Source organism: Agelaius phoeniceus, chromosome 2 (assembly GCF_051311805.1).
Source record: "Agelaius phoeniceus isolate bAgePho1 chromosome 2, bAgePho1.hap1, whole genome shotgun sequence".
Lineage (NCBI taxonomy): Eukaryota > Metazoa > Chordata > Aves > Passeriformes > Icteridae > Agelaius > Agelaius phoeniceus.
This window is the reverse complement of record NC_135266.1, coordinates 78004855-78020107: the sequence shown is the minus strand read 5'-3', so window position 1 is coordinate 78020107 and position 15253 is coordinate 78004855. Positions and strand designations below refer to the sequence as shown.

At 35.9% G+C, this 15253-nt stretch overlaps 1 protein-coding gene across 6 annotated transcripts in view; it reads left to right on the top strand.

Moving 5' to 3' along the window:
- CNTN5 (contactin 5) overlaps positions 1-12395 on the top strand; it is a 606500-nt gene extending 594105 nt beyond the window's left edge. For all 6 annotated transcript variants that reach the window (XM_077173968.1, XM_077173967.1, XM_077173966.1 and 3 more), the window contains 4 exons: positions 5563-5749; positions 6195-6307; positions 7699-7867; positions 9609-12395. In XM_077173968.1, the coding sequence (XP_077030083.1) occupies positions 5563-5749; positions 6195-6307; positions 7699-7867; positions 9609-9712 (573 nt within the window). In that variant the 3' untranslated portion in view covers positions 9713-12395. The remainder of the gene's footprint in view (positions 1-5562; positions 5750-6194; positions 6308-7698; positions 7868-9608) is intronic.
- Positions 12396-15253: the final 2858 nt, after the last annotated feature.

The window sequence follows — 15253 nt, the reverse complement described above, 5'->3', positions numbered from 1 at the left end:
AAAGTTATATTTGACCATTTTACCTTTAACTATACCATTTATAAAGAGAACAAAACTGTATCTGATAGAGATGATATTCATCTTCCAAATACTATTCCTCTCAATGTTGAAGTGTTCCACTTGTTACTAAGCTGACTTCAATCTTGAGACCAGTCTTTTATCATTTGTAATAACTTACTTGCTGCACCCTGTCTTTTTTCTTTTCAGAAAGGTGTCTGGTTTGTTTTTTTTCCTCAGCTATCTTAACATCTTTTAAATTATATCTACTGTTTTCACTCTTATCCTCATTCCATCGATCAAAATGATTCTCAAAATGTTCTATTAACTTTGCATTACATATTTTAAAATAAAAAATAGATTTTCTCTCTAAAATTGAAATTTATTTCCCTAGAAGCTTATCCTTTCATAATGTGAATGGATTTTGCATTTACTTGCTTGTCACATAACACTTCCCTTAGCTGTAGAGATGTGTCCTAGCAATAGATGGCTGTTACAGGTAGGGCAGTGGGCTTGCTTTGTGTCAGAGGTGGTCTTCTGCACTTGGTAAGTGCAAAACCTTTGGAGTTTGGCATACTCTGACCCAAAAAGCAACACTGTTTGGTATAATATCTCTATGTCTCTACAACCTCTATGTCTCTCACAGATTCCTCAGGTACAAATCTGAAAATACCAATTAATACAGGAGAAGTTACTGTACAGGAGAAGTGAACCTTATTAATAATTTGGCTCCTCACTCTGTTGTATACCAATTTTAAGATTATAGCATGAAGATTACTGAGTAAATATTTCAAGCCAAGGGCCTGCAATTGACCTAAAAATAAAATTAAGTATAAAAAAATTCACTGCTCCCTTTTACCTCCTCCCACGAAGGAATTAGAGGAGCCTCCTAAGTAGTAATACCTTTTAAGGTACTACTTTATCTGGGGAGATGAGGGTATTTTTTTCCTCCCCATCCTACCCAAACCCATCCTGCTCTTTCCATCTTTGTTCATTTAGCCAGAATTCCTCTGCCCACTTTCTGGCAGACAAATCTTCCATGGAGTAATTTACTCTCCTCCATCCTCACAGGAATGATAACAATCAGAGCAGCACTTACTCAGTAAACATGAAAGTAAATGCACAATTCAGCAGGAGAGAATAACTTCTAAGGATGGTGTTGCTAGATCTTTTCAATTCCATTTTTGGGAAGGATTTCATCAAAAAGGAGGTAATGATTTATAGGATCAGTACAGTGAGTCAGTGCATTATTATATTCACTTTAGTACACTAGGTGCACGCTATCAGCCCAATTTTCCTAACATATTGACAGTCTGTCTTTAAGGCACCCCACAGTTCACAAAGCAAAGGAGTCCATGTAGGACTAAAATCCACCCCCCAAAAATCACCCAGAAATACAGAATAGTTTATGTTATCCATATTATCTTTTTTCTTAAGAGTTTCTTTCACTTGTGGGAAAACCCTTCATTTCAAAACCAATTCTGAAAGTTCATCATTTGTTCACTGCAGTGGAAAGCAAAGCCTGTAGTACTCCTTTAATCCACTAACAGCAAATAGATATTGCACAGAAATACTGTAATTTTGATAAAAGGATGAATTATCTTTTTTTTTTCAGTTTTTTATTTGTTTCTTAATGTAGAATTATTGTGAGACACAAGTAAAGGGTTGCCTTTGGTTCAATCTGAATGCAAAACAATCTGACTAGCCACTCTGCTTTCATGTCTCAATTTGTATTCTGGCTGCGGTCATCATAGCAGTGACAACCTCCTACACAGTCTTCACATTTCTGGCCTTTTGGCAACAGCACTATAAAAGAAGCAGCTATTTTCTTAACACTTGAATGTTTGGGCTTTAATCAACCAAAGTGACAGAATATTTACTAAATGTGGACAAGTTCACAGTGACCCACTTTCACTGTGGCCCTGCTTGCACTTTGTACTAAGGAGTAATGAAAGGCAAAGGAACTTGTCCAATTTCACATTGTCATCCTTGAAAGGCAGTGTTAACTGTTATGTCACGTGAGTTTTGTGCAAGGTTTGCTGCCCTCATTTGCATTTTCCAAAGCACATATTATTCCTGCCTTCAGTACAGGTTTGTCAGCTGTCCACCCGACCGTACTAAATATATGCCAGCTGCACTCTGATAAAGTAGAAGCAGCTCGAAAATTTTGTCAGAATTGTGGAAAAATATAGTGTGTTGTTCATACTTATTGTTTGGAATCTATAAGCTGAAGGTTATAAAATCTATTTGAGCCCAAGGCAATGTTTTCTTTTTTGTTCAGTACTGGTAAGAAAGGAAAACAGGAAGAATTACTGACTGGAAGAAGAGATATTTTGGGTTTCTTTTTACTTTTCCAGAAAGACAAGGCTAATACCTAAGTATAAATGAAAAATCTCATGTCTTTTTTGCTGGAGTTCCTCTAAGGGATAGGAGTTTGGTTAATGCAGTCAAAAGATCAACATGAAGAAAACAAATAAACAAAATACAAAAATAACAAAAATATAAAAGATGAAAAAAATATATTGAGTGCCATTTTCAGAGAGGATTACTTGACATAATAACCTGGTTTATTATATTATTTATTTCATAAAAGCATATTATGGCATTTCAAGGAGAAATACTCCATATTTTGCTGCTTCTTAGTTGCACTTTATCTGTTTTTATAATGGAACAGATAATTTCATCTGCATGGTACTTGATTTTTTTTTTTTTTTTAATTTAGTGAAGTATACCTGGCGGTAATTTAAAAAGAGCATATGGATATTTTAACCATAGCCTGGAAAAGCAAGACAGAAATTCTACTTAATTTAGACTCTTACTTGATATGCTTAATTTGTAGCTTTATTTTTCTGTGGTCAGCAGAAAGAATATCCAGCCAGTAACTCTGATTTTACTGCATTTAGTGAAGATCACCTGCAATTAGATCCAATTAAGTTATGACAAAGACTGTATAACCTAGAAACCAACTTAGGGAAAAGAGTGGTATCATTTAAGATGCTTTTTAATTTAAAGCTTCAAGGAAGTGGTCTGCAACTATCAGAGGTAGAAGAATTTTAGACAGAATTTTTTTTTAACCAAGATTTGCTTTTAACTATTGCTCAACCCATGATCAGAGCAAAGCAGGTTGCTCCTCTCCAGCTCAAAGGGATGGGTCTCTGGAAATTAGGTATCAAAGTTTACTATTCTTTGGCTAAAAACAACAGGAGGTCCAGAAAAAATGTAAAACTTTGCAAACTAGAATGAATTAAACAGACTAAAAATGCTTTCTTCTCTCCTTTTTCATTCAGTTTTCAAATATGGGCTACTTTTTTATGATTTAGGCTTCGTGCTATTATCAATATTCAATGTTATCATTAATGAAAACCTGTTCTGTGTTATAGATCCCTTCTGAGAAGTTTAAACTAAGGTTACAGAAAATAAGATTTAAAAAAGAACCAGCAAATGCAGAGAAGTGTAAATAAGAAAACCCTCTATTTTAAGATATATGTCTCTCACTTTTAAACATCAGAAGTATCTTCATTTCAGTTCAAATCAGTGTAAATCCCCACACCATCTACCTCAGTCAACAATTATTGGAATTTTTTTGCTTTATAGCTACTTCTTTTATTTCTTTTGGTCATCAACAGATAGATGCATGTGGTACCCCCTCCCCCCCAAAGAAAAAAGAAAAATAGATCAAAGTTAATCCATTAACATTTCATTAACATGAGACATGATGTGTCCTGTGAATAAATGCAGCTACTTGTAATTTTGCTCCTGGCCTTCTAGAAAAAGGAGAAAAACTTCAGCTGCATTTCCACCCCTGCTACTGTTCACCTGTATAAGCTTAGTCATCCCACTTTTCCTTTCTGACCCTTTTCTTGTTGGATCCTCAGCAGACTGCAGTGTCTGGATGATAGGGTCTCCAGGACACATGTTCCCCCTCACTGCCTGTTCATACAGTGCTCAATATTGTGCAGTTCTCACCATGGTAGCACCAAATTTGTAAAGATGCATCACAAGTAAAAAGAAAGGAATCTGACTGCCCAAGACATAATAAGCGTTGGAGATTCAATAATAGGATGCAAAAAAATGGTTATTGATTCCATTTTCTTTTGAAGAAAAGAAAACTGACTCTGAATAGGTGTTATTTCAGATATCAGTAGCTTTGGTCAAGTATTCATCAAGCAAAATACCTCAGTGAATCACACTTATTTCAGAACAAGTGGTGACTGCAGCTAGATTTGTGAACTGAGCTGTCACTGATCTAAGAATTAAAGCAACAGCATTTTAACATGAGATAATGCAGACATACACACAAAAGACAAACACTTGAATTTTACAGTTGAAAAAGTGGACTGTGAGCTGACACAAACCAATATACGCTCAATCAAAGTTAACAGAGACACTTTTGTCAAGTGAAGATAGGACCTCAAATGTATATTTTTGCAACCAGATCTTTTTTTTATGGCAGTCCTAATGCAATTATAAAAGGTCAGCATTGTGCTCATTGGTCTTATTTTCCTGTGACACCCTTGGGTTTTTTTGGTTCACCATTTCCTGGGAGACATTCTCAAGAGTTCTGTCTTGTCTCTGACCTTTTTTTCTCAGAAGAAATGTTATCTTGATACAATGTAAATAACTTATTAAGAAATAACCAGCTTCACACAAAAGGTCAAAATGTTCAAGAAAAGCAAGTAGGTCTCAGCATGAATAACAGTAAGCCAAGTATAGGTCTTTGAATGGCATTTTAGTGACATCTCCCGTTAGGCAAAATAGGGACCCATGAGAATTGCCTTACTTGTGTAGCTCAACTAGATACATTTTCTTTAGTTACACCCTGGAAGTGCTTGGTCCCTTAGGACAAAGACTAGCCAAATTCTCAGCTCATCTTTATAACCTCTTTGAGATGAGGATAAATTCAAAGATACTAGAGAATAACCACCAAAGATCATTTAGAGCTTCATTTTATGTCTGAAAATGAAGAGCATGAACATATTATCAAAACTTCATTTACCAGAAACCTGTTTATATCCAAGTACTAAAACTGAATCCATTTCCTTCTTTTTCTTCTGTTTTTATTTTTCAAATGATTGAAATATTTCCATCATTCTTCTGTCATTGCCTATTCATTGGACTGATAAGAAATCCCCTGGATCTCAGTTGCACCAGGCCAGGAAGAGAATATTGCTCACAACACTTAACTGATGCAGTCAGAGTTTTCCAGGGTGAACACAGATATTCTGGTGACCTACCAGAGGATGAGTTCTCCTTCAATGGTGTCCTTCAATGATGAATTCTCCCGGACAAAGTTCACCCTCTCCTCTTCTGTCTTATAGTAACCTGCTCTTGTGCCAGTACACAGCTATTCCATGTGTTCCAGGTCACACCACAATATTCCATGTCTTGCCATTTTGGAGAAGAGAGCACTGAATGGCTTGAGGTCAAGCTGCAAATCCCATATGCTTAAAGGGAAAAAAACATAAATGGCAGAAATACCTTCCACAGGGTAATAAGCACAAGCATCAGGCAGCATGAGCTTGCCAGGTGCCTATATTAATCCTTCGTTTGGTTGCTTGCTGGCAGGTTGGTTACTGGAAGGACATGCAGCAGGAAGAAGCAGCAGAAAAGGTCAAAACAGAGGGAAATGAGTCATCCATCCTCCTGACAGGATTAGAAGGAAACACATTATATCACCTAACAGTGAGGGCTTACAATGCTGCAGGGTATGGACCACCTAGCACTGCTGTGCATGCAGCAACCAAAAAATCCCGTAAGTAATCTCAGTACCTTTGCTAAAAGGAAGAAATCAGGGAGCAACCTCTGTTCCCTTAGGTTCTTATTTATTAAGAGTGTATAATAATCAGGAATCATGTATAGCTTTGATTCATGGCTTTGCTTTGATGTTTAGAAATTAATTCATATGACTTTGCCTTCATAACAAAGGTTAATTTCCTAGAAAACAAGGCATTTTGTACAAAGGGGGAGAAAAGAGTTCAAGTCCATAAGCTTTGTGGAATTTATGGGGTGGGTGGAATAAATACACTATAATCTACCAAATTACACTACTGATGAAAAAAAATCTTAAATGTTCCATCTAGAGTGGGAAGGCTGGTAACATTACCAGTTTTAAATAGAATGAAAAATTAAAATACTTTTGTTTTTAAAGAAACTACCTATAAAAATATATATATGTACATGTTATTTTTTTTTCTCAGCTCCCAGCCAAGCACCAGGCAATATTATGTGGATACAGGATGGCTCACATGTGTCTCTTGGGTGGGAGCCAGTCAGACCTCTAGCTAATGAATCTGATGTAATGGGATACAAGGTTAGTGTTTCCCTTTCCTGGCCCACCTTTCTCTCTTCCAAGCAATTGCTCCTCTTCTTTGTTGTCTTTTTTCCCTTTCTTGTTTCTCTGTGCAAATGAAGCATTCTCTACAGACTGTCTCCAAACAGCTTTCACTGTGAGAAGCAATAAATAAAATTAAAATCAGAGAAATGTCCCAACATATTTTTGTGTTGTGATTTTCAAATGCCAAACTCTATCTGACTCCCCTCTATCTCAGGGGGTCAGTCCATCCTCTCTGAGTCAGCAGTGGCTATTAATAATATCAGACTGCATTGAAATTCCTAATACTTCTTCATTTCAACTGTGTTTGCTGTAGGATTTAGAAAAATGCAGAATAATGAGATATCTTCAATTTACATTAAAATTAATATTTTTTTAGCAGAAACACAAGTAATTCAGTTTTTTTGTGATCATGTTAGTGATGCTTAACAGCAGTGATGGTAATATCTGGAATTTAAAGTTTTGAAGTTTCAAAGAATAAAATCCAGATTAACACTTAAATAACAAGTCATAAAATCAGACTTCACTGCAATACCTTAAATAAAAGTAGAATGATTTAAGTGTTTTTGAAGAAGTGTGGAGTCTGGGTTTTTTTGGAGCCCATATCAAATCATTTCTATAGACAACATTCTCATATCTCCTCTGATACATCAGGCAATATCACCGAGAAAGTATAAAATGGTTCAAATAAACCAGAAACTGTCCTAACCTTTATCAAAATAGTTGATATTCTGAAATAGTAGAGTTGACTTCTTTGGTTTTTCACACCTCTCTGACCTTTTCAATTTTCTCTGGGAACAGAAACACTTATGCAGAAATACCAAAAAGACAGCTACGTGCTGACTTGCTTTCGTCCCACATGCCATAAATTTGTATAGAGTTTCACAGGAAATGCAGGGACATATCTGAGCTGTTGTCAGTTGATTTAGCCAGCTAAGGTAAACACAGTAAATACATTATTCAGGCTATTTTCCTTATATTGAAAGTTGGGTTCTTGAGCCAGAAATGTGAATATCAACAGGAACATTGGGATAAGAATTTGAATCAAATGGAACCCAAAATAAACTTTGAAATTTTGGGGATAAAGTTGTACAACACCTATATGCTAAAGAGGGCAAGTCCTCTGTCTTTGCTCTAGGTCACAATCTATGTCCTTTCACATTCATGAATCTCTATAATATTTTGCTATTACTGTTTTGAAGCCACTGCAGAAAGGGAAGAGTAAAAGCAAAGTCTGTTCAATTGCAATGTCAAGAAATCCCTAATGAAAGCATGAAACAGTTAGCACTGCAATGACTGTTATCTACACAAAATGTCTGGTACAGAGCTTGAATGACCACTGTGACCACTCTCTACTTTATCCACCACAGGTGTTATTTCGGCAAGAGGGCCAGAGCAATAGCCAAGTTATAGAAACACAAAAAACCTCTGCAGTGGTACTTCTTCCTGATGTTGGGGTCTACATCATTGAGGTCTGTGCTGTCAGTGAAGGAGGGGATGGGACTGCAAGTCCCCAGATCAGAGTTCCATCTTTTTCAGGTAAGGTTACACTTTTATTTGAAAGTGGGGTGATTATAGCAATGCTCATTAACTCTGCTATTCTCTACCAGAAAAACAATGTTCTCACAATTCTTTAGCTATTAAATCAAACCATTGATCTGAGTCTTTAGTTCTTTAGAAACAAAGGTATCTAGTGACACATGGGATGTTTAAGATCATCTGAGGCAACCATGTGAGGCTGATGAACAAAGATGATTTATAGGAAATCTCTCCCATTTGAGGATAACACCTAAAACCCTACCTGAGCTGTAGATGTTTATATGTGCACTAGTGTCTCAAACAGCAATAAAGTCAGCTGGGATGCAATTCACAGAGACTAGCAGTGGAGCCCTGACAGCAATTCAGGTCAACTTCTGAATTTTAGTATTAAGACATGAGCACCTAAGGACATCTGCAATGTCCTAAGGCATGCCAAGCACAGCTGGCAGATCTGTTGTGGGACTTAGGGGATACACACACCATTCTGTGGGTCTTAGGGGATACACACACCATTCTGTACCATTCTATACCACCAGAGGTGGAACACAGCTAAAGTGGCATAGATTTAGGTACCTGACACCTCTGTATGTACCTCCTTGAGAATAAGCTGAATTTCTCTGTAAGTTCCTGTCACTCCCTTGCATAATTATTACTATTTAATTATTAACTTAGAGCAGTATTAAAATGTTTTCATTAGGTAAATTTTGATGTCTAGCTACTCTCTCCTCAGTTACTGTGAGGTGTTGAAAGAATGTAAAGTATCAATATCACAAAGGTAAGTAAGGCATGGGAGGATAAGTGACTAGAAAAACAAAGAAATAACATAATCTTTGCCTAAGCACAACAAGGCATTTTAATTATAACCTTCTGATAACACTTTAAAATTTTATTAAATATTGCTCTTTGGTCCTTAAGAAACACTAAACAAAAGTATGACCCTGAAACTTCAGTCTAGAACTACAATTTCAGCTCTAGTCTGGTCACAAACTGCAGTGCTATATCAGAATGCAGAAGACACTAGTCCCTACCTCATGGAATATTCCTTTCATATATCATAATTCTAGGCCACAAAGTCCTCCATCTAATTAGACTATTAGATATGCATATCATATTTGTTTCATTTAGGACAATTGTTGTCCAAAGAAATCCAGTCTGGTTCCTTTCCCATCTTGTTGCCACTACTACCCCAGAGCACATTTCTCCTTAGCATGGCTATATAAGACTGTGATGTGATCAAAAATGAACACTGCACCAATGTGCCAAAGACCACTTTTTCCTCTGGACAAGGCTAGGGAAGAAGGGCTAGCTTTCATTCCTTGTTCTGGGACAAAAATTTGTGACTCAGGGCAGCCTAATGCTTTTTTGAAGATTAAGACACAAAACCATATATCCTTTTGGAACTTCCTATTAATTTGCAGACTGAATATGAGGATTCAGAATGCGAGTTGCTGTAGGTATCATCACAAAATCCCATCTGTGTATGGAGCCCATTTTGCGTCTGCAGTTCTCACACGGTAATCCATTGCCCAAAAATTAGTCTTGCTGAGGGTAAAGAATCATCACAAAATCCCATCTGTGTATGGAGCCCATTTTGCATCTGCAGTTCTCACACGGTAATCCATTGCCCAAAAATTAGTCTTGCTGAGGGTAAAGAATATAAATTTGGGCAAAATCTAATATCTAAATGTACTGAGAACCATTTGCATCATTTGTTCGTTAATTATTTTGCTTTTCATTTCAGGAGGGAAAGTAACAAGTGCTCAGTCCACCCTACATGTGTTGTCTACTTCCTCATCCTCTATAACACTGCTTTTGGCACTGATGGTACCTTCGACCTCATGGTGAAGGCTGCAGACTTTGTTGTTGTTGTTATTTGTTTGCTTTAACTTGATGACACCAAGGGATGGAGTTTTATGTCCGTGGAGAAACTGAAAACCCAAGCTAATACTTAAAGACCCATCAAAATGCCTGTGGTGCACTTAGAGAAGTGTCGGAGACACGGTCAATAATTCATCAGGTTTTTATCTCTTTTATTTGAAAAAGTCCTCTGGGGAGGAGACCCTTCTTGGCCCAAAAATATGCAGATTGTACGTAATAAACTTTTGTAAGCAAAGGTAATTTCTGTCACATGTATTTTCCTTTTTTAATATGTTCAAATTTGGTCAACCCAGTCATGTATTATTACAGGGTGGTGTCTAGTACAGTACACCTGTATGGTTTGGAGAAAATATATCCTTTTTAAATATAGAAAAAAGTTTGATACAGCTGGTTGCTCCTACTGACCAGGAAGAAAAACAGAGTTTATATGCAAAGACCTCTGGAAAAGTAAAGAACTTGTTCTGAAAATATATACTATGTATTCATTTAGCAAAAAGAATTGTCAATGAAATACTAGACAGCTTACCCCAGAACATAGCAAAATGGAGCAGAAAATCCATTTATTTTATTACCAGGTAAATGAAAAATTATTAAAAACAAGCTTAGGAGGAAACCAGTCATTTTTTATCAAATACCACAAGCTTTTATGTCCAATTGAATTTTCAGTAGAAAATAAGAAATCAATTCCTACTGCATATGACTATGAAAATTCCACTGGGAATTTAAACATTATATACATTAAACTACTAAGAGGACAAATAAAGCAATGCAAGGAGATAAACCAACTTTTCTCAATCGCTTCTCAGTTGTAACTTTCTTTTTCCTCTGAGTCCAATTTTTGATAGCATTCTATGCTTTTCAGAATGGCATTATCCAAATATCTAAAGGATATATTTGGGAGAATTTTGTTTCTGAGAAAAAAATACTTGGAAAAGTGCTCCAGAGCACCCTTCCAATTATTTATCTAATTGGCTCTATTTCTATAGCTCACGGGAGATTATTCTTCTAGGTACTGCGTGAAATCAGTTCTAATCCCCATTTTTTGCTGTATCAGACAATTTTTTACTCAATAGACAATTTGGACAATTTTTCTACATTGGAAGGCTTTCCCACCTACTGGAACCTGAGGAAAAATGACTCCCAGGGAAGATGGTGTGCATGTTTGTACGATCATGGTGGGCACAGTGTTATGAAGGGCAGCATTTTGCTAACACATATGAGGACCGTGCCTAGGAAAAATATTGCACTGCCTGAGAAGAATCAAGCCAAAAATGCTTAACATGAAAGTCCTAACAGCATGTTCTTCTAGTTGTCTATACCTCTAAAAGTTTTGATGAAAACCTATTTTAGCTGAATTGGGTTCCCAATTCAAAATGCTATTATTTTGCCAGTACTAGCAAAATAACTTTTGGCATTCAGATAATACACTGCAACTGTGCTCCTTCTCAGTTGCTTCAAAATAGTAACCAAGAAAGCACAACAGAGACAAGAAGGTAAAAACTGACGATGACTAAATATTTTTCCTTTTGAATATTTTATCAGTAAAATTTTTCAGAGGAGGTTCAACTTAAATCTTTGCTACCCACTAATATTTTAAATAATTTTCTAAAAAAAATGGTTTTCAAAATCATTTAACTCACCATGTTGCTCAGAAAATGAAGGCAGAATAGCTAGCTAAGAATTGACTGCAGAAAGATATATCTCTGTTTCTGGAAAAGCCTTTGAAATCAAAGACATGAAGGTGTAAAGTACATTGCTGATGGAGCAAACTCATAGAGAATAACTACCTGCTGTCCCTTGTAAAACAGCAGCACTGCTACTGTGCAGAGAGCCTACATCTGCAATCCATCATCTGCCAAAATGTTAAAATAAATAAGAATAAAGTGATGAACAAAAAAGTCAAATGGCTATTTTATAAATTAGTTATGCATAATTTCCTCTATTTTTTTATACAGTTGCTTGCCAATGCAGTTCATTTCAGAGTATTCAAAAAGGCTACATTCACTGCTGGTGGCATTTGGTTAAACTTTCTGATAACAAAAAATGGATATGCTTTATAGGAAGAAAAAAAGTCTGATAAGGAGACAGCTCCATCTAGACACATTCTCTCTCCCTAGTATGAAGATACAAATAGAAATATTGAACATACCATCAGGTAATGTAGTTGTATTGCAGGGACAAAAGGAGGTATGTTTTATATTCAACATGAACAGAATATGTATTTTGCATCTTAAATATATTAATAAACATGTTTTAAATGTTTAAGTACCTATGTATTACCTATTTGTTACTTTGTAGAAGATGTTTCCTTATCATGACATTTTTAGTTGCGAGGGAAAGCTTTTTCCTTTTTCATGTAAAAGATTGTAATAGTGCAGTCTGGCGTCACTGAGGAGACTGTATTTTTGTATAATGTCACAGGATCTGTTCAGAAAAATTAATTATTAGAAAGAAACCTTGTTACACAGACCAAAAGAAAGTTGCTGTCATGGCCCATATCAAAATGTTAGATATATTGTATACAATCTGTATATATGCTATATATAATGGTATATACAATGTGGAAGACACAGTAATATAATAGTTTCTGTGTACTGTTCTTGTAACATTAGATCTTTTTAATAAATTATTCTCTTTTTATTGACTTTTATCTTATCTCCTGTCATCTCCTCAGTTATATTTGTACAGTACAAGGTGACAAAATTATTTGGTTTGCAGCTGCAAGAACCTTTAAATTACATTATTTTCAAGAAAAAGTGATGAATCTGAAATGGTGAATGTGGAAAAGGTGGCCCTTAAAATCAAATATTTTTTGACATCATTTCAATTTCATCTAAATTTCAGATTTCCTAGGTAAATATTTTTTTTTACAGCTAAATATCTGAAAGGTAAAGAAGGCCTGAATTCTCAAAATGAAACTACACCTAATGAAAATTGCAATGTAAATCTGCAATTTAGCATCAGAGATAAAGGTTCTCTACCTTAAAAAAATCATGAACAGAAGAGAGATGTATATTAGCTTTTAGGGGAATCTAATCTTTCCTGGGAAGGTGGTGAGACTCTGACACGTTTCCCAGAGAAGCTGTGAATGCCCACCCCTGAAAGTGTTCAAGGCCAGGTTGGATGAGGCTTTGAGCAAGCTGGGATAGTGGAAGGTGTCCCTGCCATGGCAGGGGTTTGGAACTGGATGGTCTCTAAAGTCCCTTCCAACTTAAACCTAACCTTTCTATGATTTCCATGAAAAGAAAAGCTTTATAAGGAGTTCATCAAGGTCAATCCTCAATGTACTGAATAATTACATGGTTTCTGGGACCTTTCTGTAACGTTCTGTCAAGTATCACTTGTACCCCATGTCTATGGAGGCACAAAAGCACAGTGTGGTCATGTCATGTTCAATTGAAAAGTTTAGTTGCTTTGTCTTATCCTTGAAATATTTTATGTGGAGAACCACAAAAAAATATCTTTCAAAAATACATATAACCTTTTGAGAAAAAAAATGGAACAAAGGATAACCCAATTAGAGCAAATATTTTTTGTTAGTTTGATTTGAGTTCTTAATAATCCCCAATCAGTCCTTTATGAAATGTATATTTATGGTAAATGACTTTGTAACACAGTACGAAGTCAAAAAGCCCCTACTGAAAATAAAAATACATTGCCACAGTCATTTGAACTGAGACTTCAATTAAAAAATTATTATGGCCTAAATGGCATATTATATCAGGACTTCCATTAAAATAGTTATGAATGTCACAGAAAACTGTAATGATCTGATTTTGCTGACATGGAGAACTATGCATATTGAAAATCCCTATCAGAACTACTACCAAACTGCAACCCATTCTTGCCCTGTTATGGCCATCATCCCAGTTCCTCTGAAGATGAAAGACGTTTTACTTCTTAATTATTTTTTGTACTTTTGAGCAAAACAATGTCAAGGATAAGAGAAAATGAACAGCATCTTCTTACAAGAGGTTAGTTGGCTTTAGGGTATTACAAACAGCCTTACTAAGCATGCTGGCAGACAGGCTGCTTCCAAAAATACAGGTCCTGAGTTTGCTCTAATACTTTTTTCTCAGTTCCAGTAAAGAGAGACCTGACTTTGTCTTTACTGTGGTTCATATTTTTAGTACTTTAAACAAGATAATGATATTGTATGTAAATTAAAGCCTCACAAGCCTGAAAGAGAAATGTATGGATAATTGTACAATTTCAATCTTCACATTACTTCTTACAGCTGTCAAGTCAATTGTAAGGTTCTTACGGGTCAGCTGTTTGTGCAAACTGGGAAAAATATTTAGATATGCAGCTATTAATGCTTCCTGTGCTACTTTTCTGCTGTCAGATTATTAGCTAAGCACCTCAGCGTGTATAAGAAACCTCTGTCATCAGAAGAAACTGATAAAGAAGTGTGGGATGCTTTCGTTCATCTTTTATTATGATGAAATAAATATTTCAGGCTAGAGGAAAATACCCTCCCTTTTGATATGGTTTGGTGTTGAGAGTTTTTTCACTTTTATGCTCAAACTCATGAATTCTAAAAACAGCCTATAAAATAAGAACAGGAGAGTCTCCTGAAAAATACAGTTAGCAAGATAAATAGCAAAGGCAGGCAAATATGTGTTAATCACAAATAAAGTTATTCAGCATATTTTGATTTTTGTACAGAAAATAAGATGGGAAAATATATCAATCAAAAATATATCAATAACAGAAAACAACTGAATAAAAAGATACTGAAAGCAATTGAGGCATATCTGGATCAAAGCTTAAGTAAAAACAATTTTACTTAAAGCTGTATTGCTCTGCTCCTTGGCTGAACAAGCATTTCCATTTCATAATGACACCGTCTCTAATCTTCTACAAAAAGGACTTTTTAGGGTAGTAAAATGGGATAATTCTCTTGATATTTCTTTAAAAATTTGTCATGTGGAGTGACTGAATAACTTGGAAAAGAAGCCCCAGGTCAATTGCCTACTTTGTATAACTCAGTCCCTTATTCTTGAGTAGTATGTACACCCAAATCTATCATTTTGGAGAGCATCATTCTAGATGATGATGTTTTAGATGTATGTTTGCTCTAATTACAAACAAGTTTCACATATGCTTTAGGCAAAATACCTCAATATCTGTCCTGCTCTGATCTCCAGGCTGTAGGGCGTGGGCTGCTCAAGCCTGGTATTTGTACTTGGACAAGGCTCAAAAGCAAATTCTTGATTTTTTTTCAGGATACACTACCTTTATTTCAAGTCATATTGGTAAAAGTTGAATTGTCCATGGTGAACTGAGTGTCCCTTTTGCTCCAGTTACAGAAATGAAAAAGCAATACTTCACCCTGTCCTACAAATTTCTGGGCAGCCCGTCCTTCCTTCCCCTTCCCTGTCCTGTAACAAAGTGAAAAAGGGATTGCATGTGTATGGAGAGGGATGGGAGGGAGGAGAAACAGAAGGAGGAGGGAGTCCATGGGCACTGTCTCCCACAAGGACAACATGAAATGAAGCCTGCCTC